This window comes from Thermobia domestica, chromosome 7 (assembly GCF_964235325.1).
Source record: "Thermobia domestica chromosome 7, izTheDome1.hap1.1, whole genome shotgun sequence".
Classification (NCBI taxonomy): Eukaryota; Metazoa; Arthropoda; class Insecta; order Zygentoma; family Lepismatidae; genus Thermobia; species Thermobia domestica.
This window is the reverse complement of record NC_137460.1, coordinates 107690489-107709170: the sequence shown is the minus strand read 5'-3', so window position 1 is coordinate 107709170 and position 18682 is coordinate 107690489. Positions and strand designations below refer to the sequence as shown.

Sequence of the window (18682 nt, the reverse complement as noted above, 5' to 3'; positions counted from 1 at the left end):
TATTTTCTCTTGCAAATGCTGCGATAGATCGATTATGATGCTGCGGTACCAAATACAAGAGGGTTACAATCGTTAGCCTCAATCACGCACTTGGAACTACATTAAGTGCTTCCACCCCGAGTTCAGACGATGAAGAGTTCGCATTGAGCTATCGTTTAAAGAATAAAATCTAAAGTAAACCTAAATAAACAATAGTGAGCCCTAAACAAATGAGTACCGCCAAGAGATTTAACAGGTGTCTCGAATAAGTCGGCTGCTAAAATTGTATCCGCTGTTTTAGAAGATATTAATTTACTGAACAAAACTAACCAAGACAAAGTAGTAGATAAAAACAGAATCCATAGGAAACTAGCAAAAAAATAAAAAGAAAGAGAAAAAAAGAAACCGTCTACAGTGTAAAGCTACTAATTTTAAGGGTCTATTTTGATGGCCGAAATACCAAACTATAGTTCTAATTGACAATTGCAGTAGGCAAAGCACTGAAGAATATGCGGATTATATCGATTTGACCGATTGGTCAGAAGTAATAGTAACGAAACCTCCAATTTTGGCTAACGTATTAACAGAACTAACCGAAATGATTGTGATAAAGAAGAGGTTTCACAGTTTGTCACGTTCCCCTTCCACAGACAGGCTTTGGAGAGGTGTGTAAATGTAGTAACAGAACCTTCTTCAGAAGTATGCGGTAGTGTTGCACGAGACGGTTATATTCGCGCAAAACTGGAAGCACGAAAGTATCTACCAAGCTTCGAACATAAATCTCAATATTTTGTTCCAAGATTCAACTAAGGAGCTTTAAGTAAGAGGAAGGTGGGTGGAAGGAACTCGCTGTGTAGCCATCTCCACGTGGTGAGTTCTGTGCTGCTTTGGTGTTTGTTGGTCAATTTTTCAATCTTACCTTATGTATTTGTGTCCGTACTATTATATCTACTAAACACCAATCAGACGAAGAGCTGCACATCAGATCAGAAAATTTAAAATCCTGGGGTCAAGTTAAAGTATTAGGAATCTTAACCAATTTTCTATACATAAAATAATGGTATATATTAAAAAAAAAAAAAAAAACTTTTCGGACCCGCAGGTCCTGATGAAATATTTTTATCTGCCTCTGTTTTGGGGAAGTAACATAGCATTATACAACTTTTGCACGGTACTCAAACTTAACTTTCTAAAAAATATATTTCAATAATATTTTCACTATTTATAACTATTTTTTTTAATAAACGTTCTTTAGGACCCCCGGGGCCCGGTTAAATAAATTTATTCCTGCTCTGTTTCTGTGAAGAAACATAACATTATACAACTATTGCACGGTACTGAAACTTAACTTCCTAAAAATATATTTTAATAATATTTTCATTGGTCGCTACTTTTTTTTTCCAAAATTACCGTTCGTTCGGGGGCCCCTGGGGCCCGGTTAAATATCTTTTTATCCAGCTCTATTTCGGTGAAGAAACATAACATAATGTTATACAACTTTTGCATTTAGTCCACCAGCGAACGAGTGCGGGCGGCCGATTTTGGAACTAAAATACAAACAACAGTGTTTCTAACCGGATCACTTGTAATTAATCTATCACAGTTGTTTTTGCCCTGTTCATAATAAACTACCACTTCACGCATATGTTAAAGTTAAGGCAAACACAATTTCAAAAGTTATGGAAGTTATTTTCAGAACATTTTAAGCGACTGCAAAAAAAAAAAAAAAAAAAAAAAAAAAAAAAAAAAAAATACATACACCCTCCATATTAATATGACAATAACTTGCAAATAAACTAACCTCAGTGTTGTTCAAAGGAACACTGAGAACTTCGTAGCATTAGAGTGTAAGGAATTCCTAATTCATCTGTTAACGAAACCTCGAAATTCATCTTTGTGAATCAAAGTTATACTTTGGCAACTGCGCTTTCATTGTTTAAAGCAAGTTCTATTGTGTAGTTTTGAGATAAGGCGTCTTCGAAATTGCTATCAATTTGGACCATGTGATCGATCGATTGACAGTACCTTCAGTAACAAATTTGCATTGAGATCATTTTCGGATGTGCTGCAAAAGACTGGTGACAGAGAAACTGATAATCTAACCGCCTCCGAAGGAGATTTGGATCCGCCCCTAATTAAGAAGGTAGATAAAGATAACTTTCTCTGATATCTAACCTGTCATTATTTAGCATGGTTTGGTAATTTAAAAATCCAGTATTTCTACCATATTTTGAAAAAAAAATATTTAAAAGAAATAAACCCAATGTTACACTGAGGCGGTAGGGGAGCGATTAAAATTTAAAGTGGGGAGCCTGACAATTGATTTCTTATAGCTCGTGAAATTAAGAAAAAATGAATTTCATATTAAAAAGAAATACAAAATACATTTTCAGGGTAACTCTTACATACATTATGTTATTATAAAGTTAATGGTACTTTTGAAATTGATTAGAGTGAATAGATATGTATTTAAGAAACAAAACCGCTTGCGTAAGTTTTTCAAAATATCAAGTTAGAAGAACGAAGTTTGTCTTCCACTGCTATCTCATTGCTCAAAGATACCGGCGATGAAACAATTGGCCGGAAATCTACGTAGCACATTTTAGTACTTACCTTGAAATAAACATACAGCTGTTTAAAGACGATTGATTACCTTTGTCTTTGAATTTCATATGTGCACACAGGATTTGTTAAACAAGACCATACATCTGATATGTTTGAACTATATGCAACTTATGCTCACGGGCTAAACTCAGTCTTCTGAAGTCAATCGACAAATGATTACGTATTATAGACACAAAGACAACACTAGACTCCCAAGTTTCAAAATTATATTGTGTATGAAAATAGATAATAGAATTAATTCTTTGTCACAAGAGACCTAGGGTCTGAAAGAAATTCAGAGGAAATTCAAAGGGAATTTCTATACTCATAAATAAAAGTTGTGAATTTATTGTGTATTGAACTAATGATATTTATGCTTACATTACCCATACGCTGATGTTTTATCGATACTTTTATTTCACATTTACCAAAAGGCTGGATTACGATTATAATCCTAAAAGAAAGATACATTGTAATCAGGTTTTACAAGGCAATCCCGAAAGGCAAGCTATCCAATCCCGTAGCCCTTTAAAAAATTAAGGAAAATTTCTTCTTCACTTCCTTTCCCCCCAAAGGGTTCACATTAATCGAAACAATGAAATGAAATTTCTTTAGTTTAACGTCCCATGATTATGCTCTTTATGCTAGAGGAGACAGATGATTAATGAAAGTGAAACATTGTAAAATTAATTGTTGGGCTGTCACAGAACCACGTACAACAAAGACACATGCGCTAGCCAATAGACCAACGGAGAGAACTTCCACAGTTCTCGAGTGGAAACGTATCGGAATTCTTTCTTTGCTACAACTCAAGAAAATAATTTAGTTGTCAATCGATAGATCTACATTAAAACAAATACAAGCATCGCGAGCCTTAACTTGATTTAAACCTAGTTACAAGATATTGCGCAAGTATCTAAGCTACCAACCCATAATTAATATTTTAGTCATTACATCTTATTACTGAGTTTTACAGGTTTCTACTGTTTTATAATGAAATCAAATAAAACGTAATCATTTTTTTTATATATATAATCTGCTTAATACACGGTAGAACCTCACTTGTATGTCTTGTTCTTAAATTGTTAATTTCCATGCATATGCCATTATCCACAATACATCTGCATTACTGCAGGAATAACCGTTACTGCATTCAATCACAAAGTTCTTTATTAAGCGAAGCAGATTAGGCTACTTATAACATGTAAACTGCAACTTTTGAAAATCGTTGGATACACTGCAGAGTGACGCTCTCCGTTCCCCTGTCCCACCGCGCTTACCTAGAAACTGATGTAAACACTACACTAGCGCCCTCCACGAAAAACCGCACAAACTTTCTAAAAAAAATATTTCAATATTTTCACTACTCGAAACTATTTTTTTTTTTAAATAACGTTCTTTGGGGCCCCCGGGGCCCGGTTAAATATCTTTTTATCCGGCTCTAGTTTGGTGAAGAAACATAACATAATATTATACAACTTTTGCACGGTACTGAAACTTAACTTTCTAAAAATATATTTTAATAATATTTTCATTGGTCGCTACTTCTTTTTTCAAAATTAGCGTTCTTTCGGGCCCCCGGGGCCCGGTTAAAAATATTTTAATCCGGCTCTATTTTGGTGAGGAAACATAATATAACATTTTACAACTTTTGCACGGTACTCAATTTTATTAAAAAAAAAAAAAAATTCGGCCGTTTTCGGCCCACTCTAATGTACGATTCATTGCAAAGATTTTTAGACTATATAAAATAAAGAAAGCGAAATAATTATTGGCGAAATAATATGAATACGCATACATGGGAGCAGGGGTTTAGCCATCCAAGTTTTCAGCTAAGGGTCTATTCCTAAAAGGGCAGTCCAACTCGGTATTCAAGGCTCTTAAGCATCATTTTCCTGGTGGGCCCTTGTACTTTCAGTCAGCCTCTGCTGCATACCAATAAAAACAGTTTAAACACCTTAAATTATACAATTTTTGCTAGCCAATGGAATGTAGAATATTGAAGTTTTTGTTTTGATAGACAAAACAAATATATTTTATTATTATTACTAGTATTAAAAAGATGTCTTCTTTATCACGTGATGTTACATAACTGATCATCGACCCCTCGTGCTATTGCATTGAGATAAAAACAATGTTATCAAATATTGCCTCGATATGAAGCATAAAGCCCATTACAATGCAATAAAAACAGCATAATATATAGTCAAAATATATGGCAACACTGAAGAGCGGCTCAAACGAAGGTCACATAATCAAGACAAGGCTGGGAGAAACTCGCAGCATACCAGACGCGAAGGCGTGGTTTTGTTATGTTGTTGAGTTTTCTGTTTCCAGTTAAATTTCTAGTGTTTTGGAAATTTTTAAGGTCAGAATCAACATGAGTACCTACGGAAACGAATCATCTACTTTGGTATTTTATGTTAATGGAAGAAAAGTAAGTTGTCATTTGTTTATTTATTGTTTTTCTCTTTGTTATTTACTTTGGCAATGCATTGAGTTCTATCAAACTTTGCATTTGTGAGGCATGAATAATGAATTTTATTATTATTATTATTATTATTATTATTATTATTATTATTATTATTATTATTATTATTATTATTATTATTATTATTATTATTATTATTATTCCCACCTCCCTCATGTCCATGACGCACGACTCCCTCAAACATATTTATATAGATTTTTAATCCCCCAAATATTTCAATGACGCAGTTTGCGTCATAGCCCCCCTTTGTGGGCACTCCTGTTTAAGAACTTAAGACAGTATTGAACAAAATGTTAAACACCATTTAAACTTGAGACACGGCAGATTTAAAAATGTTTACGAAATATGTAGGTATATACCATGAAATGTATGAACTCTATATAAGCTAAGTATTCAAAACTCGTAGAGAGGAAACCTTTTTCTTGAATCCGATTTGTTGTTTTTTTTAAAATTCTTATTCACTCTGAAGTTATGAAGGAAGAAACTTACTATTAACATGGGCTCCAAACCACAATCAGAACCCTCCTCGTTGGTCTAGTAGCTAACGCTCCCTACTCTGAAGTATGGACCTAGCAGCGGCGCAAATCTGACTTCAACGGGTAAGACCGTTTCCATAGTTTTTTTTTAAGCGATGTTCGAAATATTTATGAACTTGAAAAGCAATGCTGTGGAGGATCAGGAGAGCAGAGTTGTCTTCAACATTGGGAGGCGGGCAGATTTGAGACTTATTCTGGGGTACTTCTCTGACTTTCCTTTGTGACAATCAGACAGACACAAATCACTCACATTTCTTCCCCCGAATTCTGTCGAGGAATTTGAAGCTTAAAATATACAAAACGATAATTATGCTTGTTGTTCTGTATGGCTGCGAAGCATGGTCACTTACTCTGAGGGAAGAACATAGACTGAAAGTATTTGAGAACAAGATCCTGAGACGAACGGACCCAAGAGGAACGGGAATGGGGAATGGCGAAAACTTCATAACGAGGAACTACATAATTTATACAGTTTACCCAACATTGTTAGGGTCGTCAAGTCTAGGAGGCTTAGGTGGGCGGGTCATGTAGCTAGAATGGAAGAAAGTAGAAACGCTCTCAAAGTCTTGACTGGAAGACCAATCGGAAAACGACCATTAGGAAGACCTAGGCGCAGATGGGAGGACAATATTAAGATGGATCTCGCAGAGATTGGAATACAAAGTAGAAACTGGATGCAGTTAGCTGAGGATAGAAGTCAGTGGAGAGCTCTTGTGAACGCGGCATTGAACCTCCGGGTTCCATAGGCCATAGAGTTAGTTAGTTTAGTTAGTTTTTCTCCCCCCAAAACATATTTCAAATCGGATTATTGGGGGGTACATTCCCCAAGTTCCAAGATTGGAGGGGACATGTCCCCATCATCCCCCGGGATTTGCGCCAGTGAGTCCTGAGTTTGGTTCCTAGTGAGAGAGCATTGACAGTTGAACGCAATTCGGTAGTACGGATTCCACATTGAGCTTTCTCGAGGCTATATGTTAGCGTATGCATTTCCGGCGCAAGGAAGCCTAGGTGCGATTCCCAGCAATCTTATGTGGATCAAATTCCACGTTAAACAGTAGATCTACATCTCATATAGCCTTGCTGCTGCAAGGGACGGTAAACCCTAATCCAACCAACCAATGGATTCTACCTGAAACCGGCCCCGCGTAGCGTAGTCGCTAACGCTCTCGCCTTCGGTGCGAGCGGTCCCGGGTTCGATTTCCGGTGAGGGCGGGCGGTGTAAAACGCTTTTTCAGGCCAGCCACCCTGAATGAGGTTTTCCTCATTCACACCAGGTAAATGCCGGGGTGATACCTAACTTATAGGTCCCAGGCCGCTTCCTTCCTTCCCCAATCCTTTCTTCCTTCCGTTTCCCAAGATTGTGTGCTCGCCGAGGGACGTCATCCCTCAAAACGTGAAGGGCTAAATGGCCTTAGATGCCGAAAGCCCAGAAATCTAAATCCTAAATCTACCTGAAACCGTCTCATGTACTCTCGGTGCCGGAAAGGGACGTTCAACTTTAATAAACAGCTTAAATCCGATGCAGTTGATGGGTGCACAGTATATCATGAAATATACATAAGTAATTCTTATCTCCAGCGAATAGTGCTTAAATTCTCATTCCAATTATAATGTTGGTCTCGTCTTTGCTGCCAGTGGTCCCGGATTCAATCCCCGGTAGGGACACTCGGTCGAAAAACTGTAAAAGCTTTTTCAGGCTAGACATTCTGAGTAAGGTTTTTCGTCAATCACACCAGGCAAATGTCGGGATGGTACTTAACATAGAAGTCCCAGGTCGCTTCCTTCCTTCCTCAATCCTTTCTTCGGATAGTGTGATCGCCGAGGGATATCATCGTTCATACGTGACAGGCTAACATGGTTATAAATACCGAAAGCCCACAAATGTAATTCCTAACCTTAATCCCAATAATAATGTTCAGGTGTTTATATTATAGTAAAAATCATTCCGATTTACAATAGGAAATTTCAGAAATAAGAATCGTAAACAATATTTGTGTGCACTGTTGAAGCATTTTTACAACGTATTAATCTTAAAAGGACATTGAAAATATGAAAAATGTATTAATCATACTTATCACCGGGATGATAATAGGAAATGTTCTTACTAGAAATAACAATAATAAAGTCGCAAAATTTAATTCTTAGTGACATCACAGTGTTTTTCACATGATTATGGCCATGACCGTGGGTACATCTATCTAAGTTCATTTAATCCACTTCGTTTCGGAAAACCTGGGAATGAGGCACCAGCCATTACTCTGCATAGTATTTAGGTTACAGGAAGTGTTGCGGCTATGAGTCACGGTTTCTATCTAAACTGATACAATTACCGTGTATCAATATAGCAGAGAAAAGGATAAATAAGAGTGTAGGAAAGCGCGAAGATGATTTGTATTATGAATAGAGGAGGGAAAAACTCCTGGAAGCGTGGAAACAAATTATTGTTATCATGCTTCTTGTCATGATCAAGCATTTACCACCTACTAGCTAGTTAAATCAACATGCATGAAACTAGAATATAACTGGTATTTATGACAAACTTAACATTGAAACTCATTATCAGAGAATAATGGTTTAATTTGATTGGCTGATAGTGAAATCAACTATACAAGAGCAGCGGTTAGAAACCAACTGGACTAGCATGCACCAATGTTCTGGCAGATATTACAAATGCGCGAGTCAATCAATGCTTTAATGGAAAGAGTAATAGTAATTTTCATCGATATAAGACTTGTGGGTTACGGTGATTGAGTATTAGTGCTAAATACAAAACCATGTTTAATCTCAGGTTTCGCAGTGGAGGCAGGGGCAGATCCAGGACGAAATTCTGGGGGGGGGGGCGGTGGGTTGTAATACTGCTACTTAGAGCTAATTTTAAGAGTTCCAAACTCTGGAATAGGTTTTATTTATATATATAAAATAAGGAAGTTTCCCCATCTGGGGAAGGGGCCATCGCCCCCCCTGGATCCGCCCCTGACTGGGGACAAGAACTCAAGTGCCCCATTAACATTGTGCTCTACTACGAAAATCCTATTGACATAATGTAATTTTAAACAGATTCTACAATTTTTATTTTCTGAAAATGCCTTAGCTATAGTGCTTCCTCTAATACGAAGGCTTATATTGTACTTACTTTTTATTTTATCAGGTGCATTTGGCTTTTTCCGTTTTATAACTCCAACAATTATTTCACAATATTACAATTTCATTTCTTCTGATTGTTGTATCCTCTAATATGACTATATACGGCATAGCTTAATCGCAGATGGTATGGACCGTCACATATTAACTAAGAAAAGGCCAGCCAAGTCAAGGGAGAGTGAAGCAGAAGAGGATGTGGAGAGAGGGCCCTGAGTACATTAATTGAAAAAAAAATAAATGAAATCTTTAAGTTTTACGTCCCACAGTTATGCCGGTTAGGCTAAAGGAGACGGTGATGATGAGAGATGAGTGAAATGGTGGAATGAAGAAAGTGGGAGGAAACGGGAGAACCCCGAGAAAACCCACGAGCACGGTGTTTGTCCACCACAAAGTCCACACGGCGCGAGCTGGGATCGAACCAGGGACGCCAAGCACCGGATGTGAACGCTCTACCACTGAGCCACCTCGGCCCCTTACATTCATTGTGTGCCTGAGTCAGAACGTTGGAGAGGCATTTGTCCAGCACGTCCTTGAGTGAATATGTGTACGAGATTTTGTTGCATTGCTCCCTCAGAGTACTGAAACTCGACTCGCTTGTTCTGTCCTTTAGTCAATATACGATCGGTCTAAATATGATGCCAAAACTCTAGCTTTTTTTTAAAAAAAAAAATCTTAATTTCAAGCGTAACGCTCTTTTTAGCATTTATGGTCTGCTAGACCATCAATGTAGTACTTGTAATTTCACTTGAAATGTGAAGCACAAGCGTACCCAGTCTCACGCACTCACGAGAATCGAAGCCCGCTATACTACAAAATAATTGTTCAGCTACAAGGTACCTCTCGGGCTTTTCTTCTCTTTTCTTTTGTGTACGAAGTAAATAACCAGAGTTATTTAAAATCTATTTCTTTAATGCTGTTGATGAATTATACAAAATAAAATCTCATGTGGATTGTCTAACAAGAATGGCAAAGGATCCTCCGAATGCTATTTTTAACCAACGTCACATCAATCGGCATTTAAATGGCCAACAAGCAACAAGAATTTGCATGCAAAAAGCAAGAGCACAAAGTTCTATTTATAATTAATGGATTCCAGAAGAGCGAATAATTTTAGCTTCACAATCCAAAATCTTCGTCGCCAATCGGGGAATTCTTTATCCAATGTGTACGAGGACAAAAGAAATCGGAGTTTTCTTTCCCCTTGTTTGGAGCATCTCTGGAACTCTTTAATTTTGATATTGTCCAGTGCCCTCTGCGAAGGTCTCTTTTAAACCTCCACATAAATCAAAACGCTTTCCTTGTAAATGTTTTTTTATTCTCGGGAATACAAAAAAAGTCGCACAGCCTGACGAATATGAAGGCTAGGGTTCGATTTACTGTCTTTTCATTAACACATCAAATCTTTTTTCCTTTTTTTTTCTTTTTTGCAAATTCAGGACTATTTTTCTGCTACAATACTTCACACATTCACATATGTACCAGTGTAGACACACAGTGGTTCAATGATAGAATGACTACTACTGTTACCTGAACTACAGATCCTTGCTTTGATTCCAGGACATATCAGTTTGTGGTCGCTGGATAATATTGTATCCATAGATTTTCACCAGGTCTTCAATTTCCTCCAACGTTCTCATTCCACCATTTATTTCATAATTAATCAGTTTAATTAATCATCCTTCTCTTTTAGCCTAATCGAGGAACATTAAACCAGAAATTTAAACTTTAAAAATTAACTGTTGTATTCATTAACATATTTCATGAACCTAAAACGATGCAAGATCATTATATTTTATACTAGTTGAATATACCCATTCTTCGCACGGGGACTGTATTTGGAAGCCAACGCCTGTAGGAGTATCACCATTGATCTCAGCGACCGCGAAAACTATGGATTTGATACTAATATCGGTCATTTTAGACTATTTTTCCATGTCTCGGTACCCTCCCCCCCGCTGACTCCCGGCCCGCATTCAATACTAACTAAATTTGCAAGTCATCGCTAATGGAAGTGTCACCATTGATTTCAGCGACCGCGAAAACTATGGATTTGACACCAATATCGATCATTTTTGATTACTTTTACATGTCTCGGTATCCCCCCCCCCCCCCGGTGACCCCCGGCCCGGAGCTGAATAGCGTGAATTTGAAAGTTAATGCGATCAGAGTTTCACCATTGATTTCAGCGACCACGAAAACTATGAATTCGACACCAGTGTTGGGTAAGTTACTTGTAAAAATGTAACGCGTTATAAGTTACTTTACTTTCTCTTAAAATGTAACGCGTTAGTAACGCGTTACTTGCCCCCAAAAAGTAACTGTTACTTTACTTCGAAAGTAACGCGTTACTAACGCGTTACTTTTAAATCCGAAACTTTAAAAATGTGAAAAAAATGTAACTTCAATTTTCCTTACTACTATTACTACCGCTATTATCATTATTATTATTATTATTGCACATTCTGAATCGCTTTATGTAAATGCAAGGACAAATTTTTACTTGATATATGAACATTTTCATATAATGTAACATTGATAAAATGCCATACTTCGTTACTCGTAGGGATGGACACGAGCGAGTTTTCTTTGACACGCTATTCGAATAGAAACATACATCTTTGAGCTCGACCCGAGAACTCGACTCGAAAAATTTCCTCCAACTCGACTTGAATTGGGGTCGAGTTTCGAGTCGACTAGAGCCAAATCCGGTGTGTAGTTTCTAGTACATTCTTCAAGTATATTACATAGACAGTATAATTATTATCAATGACACTACTACTACTACAACTTATTATTATTATTATTATTATTATTATTATTATTATTATTATTATTATTATTATTATTATTATTATTATTATTATTATTATTATAACAACACTGTATATAAAAAGAAAGATAGGCGGTTTGCATTTGAATACTAAAAAACTAGTTGATTGCCAACCTTGGTAGTCGTGAAGTCTAGGAGTCAAGGACATTGCTCACGACCTTCTGAATTTGGGTTGAGGGTTTAGGTTGAGTATTCGGGCTCGAGCCAAACACTGTTAAAACTTATAGGGCACTGGCCAAATATCTTCAAAACTGCTCGGCCCGTGTTTAGAATTGTCAACGACTCGAGCAGTTCGGCTGACAGCTCATTCACTATTGACCCAAACGGAGAAGTAAGCCGAGCCAACAGCTCACCCAACCGACTCTGCTCAGTTGAGCCGAACCGAGCAAATGGCTCATCCCTACCAAGCTAGCTCGAGCCTATGGTTCACCCCAAGTGAGCCAGCTAGAGCCATCTTCTCAGTTGAGCCGAGCCGAACTGAGCTTCTTATTTAAAAAATCGAGACGAGACGAGATGTGAGCAGTGTCCACTCTCGTGAACAACACTAAAAGTATTCCATATTACTGTTTAGCTTACATTTCTCATGGCTTTCGTTTTCCAGTGTAATCAGGCCTTGATTTCAAGACGACTTAAAACTAACGAGCCATTTATCAAACTCGACTGGACTCGAAACTTGACGCGAAAAACTAAATCGGCTCGGAACTCGACTCGAGGATATTACCCTTGACTTGAGTTGAAACTCGACTTGAATTCGAGTCGAGTCGAGTTTTAGCTTGACTCGTGCTCATCCCTATGCGTTAGAAAAAATGGTTGCTTATTATTATTCTGCTAAACTAATTATATAATAACAACAATGTTGTTATGTAAAATTAAAAATAAAGAATATAGAGAAACATTAGACTACTCTATAATCAACGGGACTCTAGGATAAGCAAACTCATCTGAAAGAACTCCAATATTACATACCATCAGCAGCATCAGGAAATATTACATTACATACAACTCCAATATTGCATTCTAGTAATAAAGTAGGCCTGCTCATCAGAACACAGTTTATTCATATTAACCCATTACTGTAAATCGTTAATTATGTCACCCTAGTTGTTGATAAATATTTTCCGCCGGGGCACTTCAGACACTTTACTTTTAAATTCTGTCCACCATCATCCTCAGCTCTTAAGAAAAAAAGTATTCTTTCAAATGTTCGAACGGTAAAATATTTTCGTCCTCGATCTTTATAAAAACAACACCAATCAAAGTAAAATAGACTACCGGTATCATTGCACTCCTAGTTCACTCACTGAATGTATTGATCTGGAGCTGTCAAAATCTACTACAAAATCTTCCAGGTGCTTGCAATCAATACACGTGATTTGCCTAAGGCTGTCCTCATCTTCAAAAAACAGCAAGTGGCACTACGAACTTACCTGTTTCTCTGTGTCTGTGATTGTCGGTCACTGACATACGTAGTGCATGCTCGATTGTTTCATTCTGAGAAATTCACTTACAGGAAAGAAACATTTGTTTCCGAAAAAAATATATACATATATTGTAGTTACTCATCCGAAATGTAACGCGAAAAAAGTAACGCAAACTAGGTACGTTACTTAAAAATTTGTAACGCGTTACCGTTACAGTTACTTTGGAAAAAATGTAACGCGTTACTAGGAAACGTTACTTAAAAAGTAACGCGTTACTTGCGTTACGTTACTTCCCAACACTGTTCGACACTAATATCGGTCATTTTCTACTACTTTTACATGTCCCGGTAAACGCCCTTCTGAGACCCCCTGGTTCGAATTTTGATAAAAAACGTTTAAATCTGGCCTGGAGCCTGGACCAAGGTATTCGTGACTAAAATTTGGTAACTCTCGGTCAATTTGTCTGATTCCCAGGTCGGTTCCGGTAAACGCCCCCCTGAGACCCCCTGGTTCGAAATTTTAAAAAAGGGCTTCGTCTTGATCTGGGGCCTGGGACAAGGTACCCCTGACCAAAATTTGGTAACTCTTGGTCCACTCGTCTGGTACCCAGGCCGCACACAGACAGACAGACAAAAACGATGCAAGATCATTATATTTTATATAAATGTCTGGAAGAAATATGCTTTTGTCAGAATTATTTTCATTATAAGATAACACTAACCTCAAAAATGTCCATTTTGACTCGACCTCACATCCCAACATAAATTGACATGCTTATGTCAGCAATCTGATGATGTCACGCTCACGGACGTCGTGCTTGTTCAACCTCACGCTCACACATTCCGACATCAAGCTCACATTATTATTTCGAACTCGCCTCTTCGAATAATGAGAAGGCCAAATAAGTGGGAAGTTCCGAACTCATGAGCGCCGATCTGGTGTGTTCCGGTGCCTTTTGTGAAAGGTGGCAAACAATATTTCAAATTCGCTGTGTACATACATAATGTCAGGGCATATCTATTCGTACATTATGGTTAGACATACACAACACACTTCACTCCATTTTTCTTTCTCTTGTTCTCCCCTTTCCCCCCTTTTTTTTTCAAATGTATATAAAAGTGAGTGTGTGAAGTGAATTTACGAGTTTTAAAATTCAAAATTTCACACGCTTGTTGCACGTGAAGACTCTTTCAGTGTTGCCAGTAATATGAAAATTATCATTTGAGGTTATAACAATGATTAAAACTGGTAATTTCTGTTCGAGATACTGCTTGTCCTCCCATTTAATCATTATTCAAACAATTATTTTGTTATATCTTCTTTGTTGTTGAAGTATTTTTTCTGCTAGACTTTCTACAGTGCAAGCACACACCAGGGGCGGATCGAGGACGGACTTCTGGGGGGGGGGGGGTTGTAATACTGCTACTTAGAGCTACTTTTTTAAGAGCTCCAAACTCTGTCATGGGTTTTATTTATATATAAATAAGAAAGTTTCCCCTTCTGGGGGGGCTGGATCCGCCCCTGGCACACACAAAACTATTGTCGACCCCTAAATTGTCCCTGATCCTTTAGCTATTCTAAACAATGTCTAGTTCAAACATGGGCGGCGATTAGGATGGGCAAGAGGGGGCAGTTGTCCCCCTACTTTTTTTTAAGTGACCACTTAATGTATATAGTTTCATTTGGAAATGCAAAGTTTTTGTATGTATTACTGGTTCGTAGAAAAAATGGTGGCATGTAGTATACGCCGTCGCGTGAGTATGTATTGTTATTTGTCTTCCCATGGAGTTAAGAAAGCTACAGGAATTGTATTTTCATTGCAATTCAAAGCAATTAATATTGCAATTGCGCATTTCTTTAAATGTCGTAGCATATGCTTGTAGTAGAATAATTCGGAGGGTATCTGAACACACTAAGCATGAGAGTGAAAAAATCTTACACAGAAATGGTAGCACGGCTGATTGACAATTATATATGAATAGGACAGACCTGCATTCTAAAAATATAAGTATGGTTCATATCGTGTCTGAAGTAACGTGCACAGAAAGAAACTAATCGCACAAGATAAATTATTCACTTCACCCTACATGTGGGTGTGAAGTGAATATACATATGGGGTGAAGTGGTGAGAAGTGAGCTGGATATAATGTAAATAACAAGATATAAACTGCTAAATAATGAGTATACAGGTAACGAAGAACATCTACATGATGTAAAGGTACACTCATGTCCAAAATTATTGTCGCATGTCTATAAATACGTTGTTCTAGGAATATAATTTGATAATGAATTCGCCAGGTGTTTCTTATAATGTTAGTATGTGTATAATCGGCAAAGACACGTATGTGGCAAATTTCATGTCAAAAGAGCAGTAAATAAGAACAATAAAACGAAAATAAAACGTTCTGGTCCATTTAGGAACTTTTTGTTTTACTCATTCTAATTTTCGTATTTATAATTCTTTTCCTATGGAATTTATCACAAATTTACATTTCCCGATTGTACACATAGTATCAGTATTAAAAGTACCCTGCAAAATCGTTATCAAATTATATTCTTACAAGAAATCAGTTATAGATATGCGACAATCATTTTGTACGGTACGTATTTGCTAGTATGTATATACATTGAGACCAAACTCTGTTGTTTATGGATTGAAAGTTTAGGTAAGAGATGAATTGACCTCACCTTAGCAAAAGTATTTTTCTTGATTTATTTGGTTATCAGACCTGTTCACAGTATTTTAAAAGAAAAATCATATACGTAATCATATTCTGAATAATTTCCAAGATAGTACACACCAATACTGTATGTTTTAAGAAAGAGGACACCTTGTTGCTTAAGCTTATCAGTTTCATAGCTTTCGTTGTTATGTAACGTTATATACGTAGATTATATATAAACATCACATGCAGGTCAAGTATATGTCAATAAATATCTCTACATATCTTTAATGTATATATTACAGTATAATAATCCATGAATATTCTTTTCCTTGTGCATTGTTTTATTATCAAACATTTATCATTATCTTGTTAGATTTAATAGTGACAAGGATTTGCCATGACTTGCAAAAAAGATTATGGATTCCTTTGACCAAGGATGTATAGATATTACAAGATTTCATTTTTAAAAAGTAAACACATAGAAATATAGTGTGACGAAAGCATGACTAAAGCGTGTCTTTACACGAAAGAAAATATTGAAATGTATTACAAAAAAAAAAAAAAAAAAAAAAAAAAAAAAAAAAGGTCTTAGACTAAATACTGCTTATTTATAGCATTACATTTATTGCCATTCAATCGTCTTATCAATGTTGCAAGTACAGTATATGCATCAAAAACGTTACTTAATAAGTTGCATTATCAAACATGCACATACCTAGGTACATTCATGTCCAAAGTTATCGTCGGATGTCTATAAATATGTTGTTGTAGGAAAATAATTTGATAACGAATTCGCCCGCTATTTCTTATAATGTTAGTATCTGTATAATCCGCAAATACATGTATGTGGCTAATTCCATGTCAAAAGAGCAGTAAATAAGAACAATAAAACGAAAATAAAAGTTTCTTGCACGTTTAGCAACATTTTCTTTAACTCATTATAATCTTCGTGTTTATAATTCTTTTCCTATGAAATTTACCACAAATATACATTTCACGATTATACACATAGTATCAGTATTAAAAGTATCCTGCAAAATCATTATCAAATTATATTCTTACAAGAAGACAATTATAGATATGCGACAACCATTTTGGACATGAGTGTAGAATAAGCATACTCAATAAAAACGCCAATTTGAATCTAATGAACATCTAGGTCATGGTTAGTGTTGTGTATATGTACTGTAATGTTTCTTTTGAGCAATTTGGCAATATTCAATCCAGCTCATACAATCGTCTCTGCTAGCAAAAAACAATTTTTAAAAGGGCCCATCTGGTTTGATATAAAGATCAGACTGTGTCACGTAATCAGGTCAAAAGTCACATAGCGTGCTAAATAGAGTCTGAAGATTCCAAATCCAGATAGGAGATATTTCAAGCACGTAACCTCCGCGTGGGTCACTCTGGGTAATTCGAAAAAAAAATGCATATTTATCCAGGCACATAGCCAGGGGGTCCGGGGGGTACGGAACCCCCCCTTTCGAGACTAGAAATGAAAAAAATGAGGGAGGATGAAACAAAATGAAATGAGAAAAAGAAGGATCAGCGTTAAAAATTAAAAGCTACAGAAAGCTTTTGGTTACTCTTTCTTTTGAGGAGATGTGTATTACTTGCAATATGTGGTGGCGAGGTGAGCGAGATATCCTGGAAGAGTCAGGGAATTTGAAATTTCTAGAAAAGTTACGGAATTCTCAGAATTTCTGCTACTAGTCAGGGAGATTTCAAGTTTCCGAAAGCATAGTACTGTTGTGTAACAGCGTGGACATTTTTTATCATATTTTTTTGTCATCGCATTCTTGCAGTATCAAACATGTTATTTCAAAAACAATTTTCTACTGCTCCTTTAACCTGTCATTTGGAACAGACAGTAGTTAACGGAATAATAAAAACAAAAAATTTATGTGGAAAAAAGTTGTTAACAGTTGATTCAACAGAGAAAGGAACGCAGATTTTGTAAAATATTTTACAAGACATTATTGAGTATGTACTTTTTATAGTAGTTGAGATCATAATGAAAGGAAAATTGTTATATTTGAATGAACAGAGGAAGGACGTATTGTAAAATCTTTTCAAATACGTTTTTTAATTATTTTACTCGAGATTTCTTCATAGTTTGTTATTAAAATACTTACCAACGTATCCTCATTTTATTGTCCTAACTAACTAGTATTTGTTAATAGTAAAGTAGTTTAGATTGATCGAGCTTTTGGGCCTTCAGAATTTTATGTCTCCCCCCCCCCCGTTACGAAATCCTGGCTAAATGAACCAATACATGTTACATTAAAATAGTTTAGAATGATCTAGTCCTTGGTGTGATGACCACAGTATTTCATGTCACGTCCTCCCCCCTTCACGAAATCCTGGCTACGTGCCTGCTTTATCATTATTATTGACAATTGGACTTTTGACAATGTTCTATCCAAATTTACCTTACGTGATATACATAGTTTTTAAGCTCTTCATTATATTTTATCCACTTTAGAACACATTCCTTTTAAAATATAGAATCTACATAGTATGTTCTACATTTGACCTGAATTTCAGCCATCTCCTTCTTTTGGTTTTTGAGACAAGTAGAGGAATTATTTGTTTTTCATTGATTTTTCATTGAGAATGTTAATGTTTTGTGCTTTTTGAGTATGTTCCATCCATTTTAAGACAACTTGCTTTTGAAATATAGAATCAACATGGTCTATTCTATGTTTAATCTGAATTTCAGCCATCTCCCTCAAAGCCTCTTCTCATCATTGCAATCGGATAGGCCCTTTTTCGTAAATCGACGTTGTCAAAATGATTGAGTTGAACACCTAATTTGATATAATAGGGGTATATTGTTGAATATGGATTAATATCAACGTTAGTTATTACTACTTGATGTTTCGGAACAAAATTTACTTCCCTCATATCTATGTTCTGTATCTAGCAGAGGCAGCTACTACTGTCAAAGCAAACGGGACCAATTGTATCTACACAGTAAATTAAAAAGATGACTGTGTTAATTCAACACAATG

The 18682-nt window shown here is 36.4% G+C and overlaps 1 protein-coding gene across 2 annotated transcripts in view; it reads left to right on the top strand.

The window, feature by feature from the left end:
• The first annotated feature begins 4824 nt into the window (after window positions 1-4824).
• The window catches only part of LOC145690313 (xanthine dehydrogenase-like), a 97016-nt gene continuing 83158 nt past the window's right edge, over window positions 4825-18682 (top strand). Inside the window, exon 1 of one of the 2 annotated variants that reach the window (XM_081765091.1) lies at window positions 4825-5020. In XM_081765091.1, coding sequence (XP_081621217.1) covers window positions 4964-5020 — 57 coding nt within the window. In that variant the 5' untranslated portion in view covers window positions 4825-4963. The remainder of the gene's footprint in view (window positions 5021-18682) is intronic. The other variant, XM_081765090.1, reaches the window with a different exon arrangement.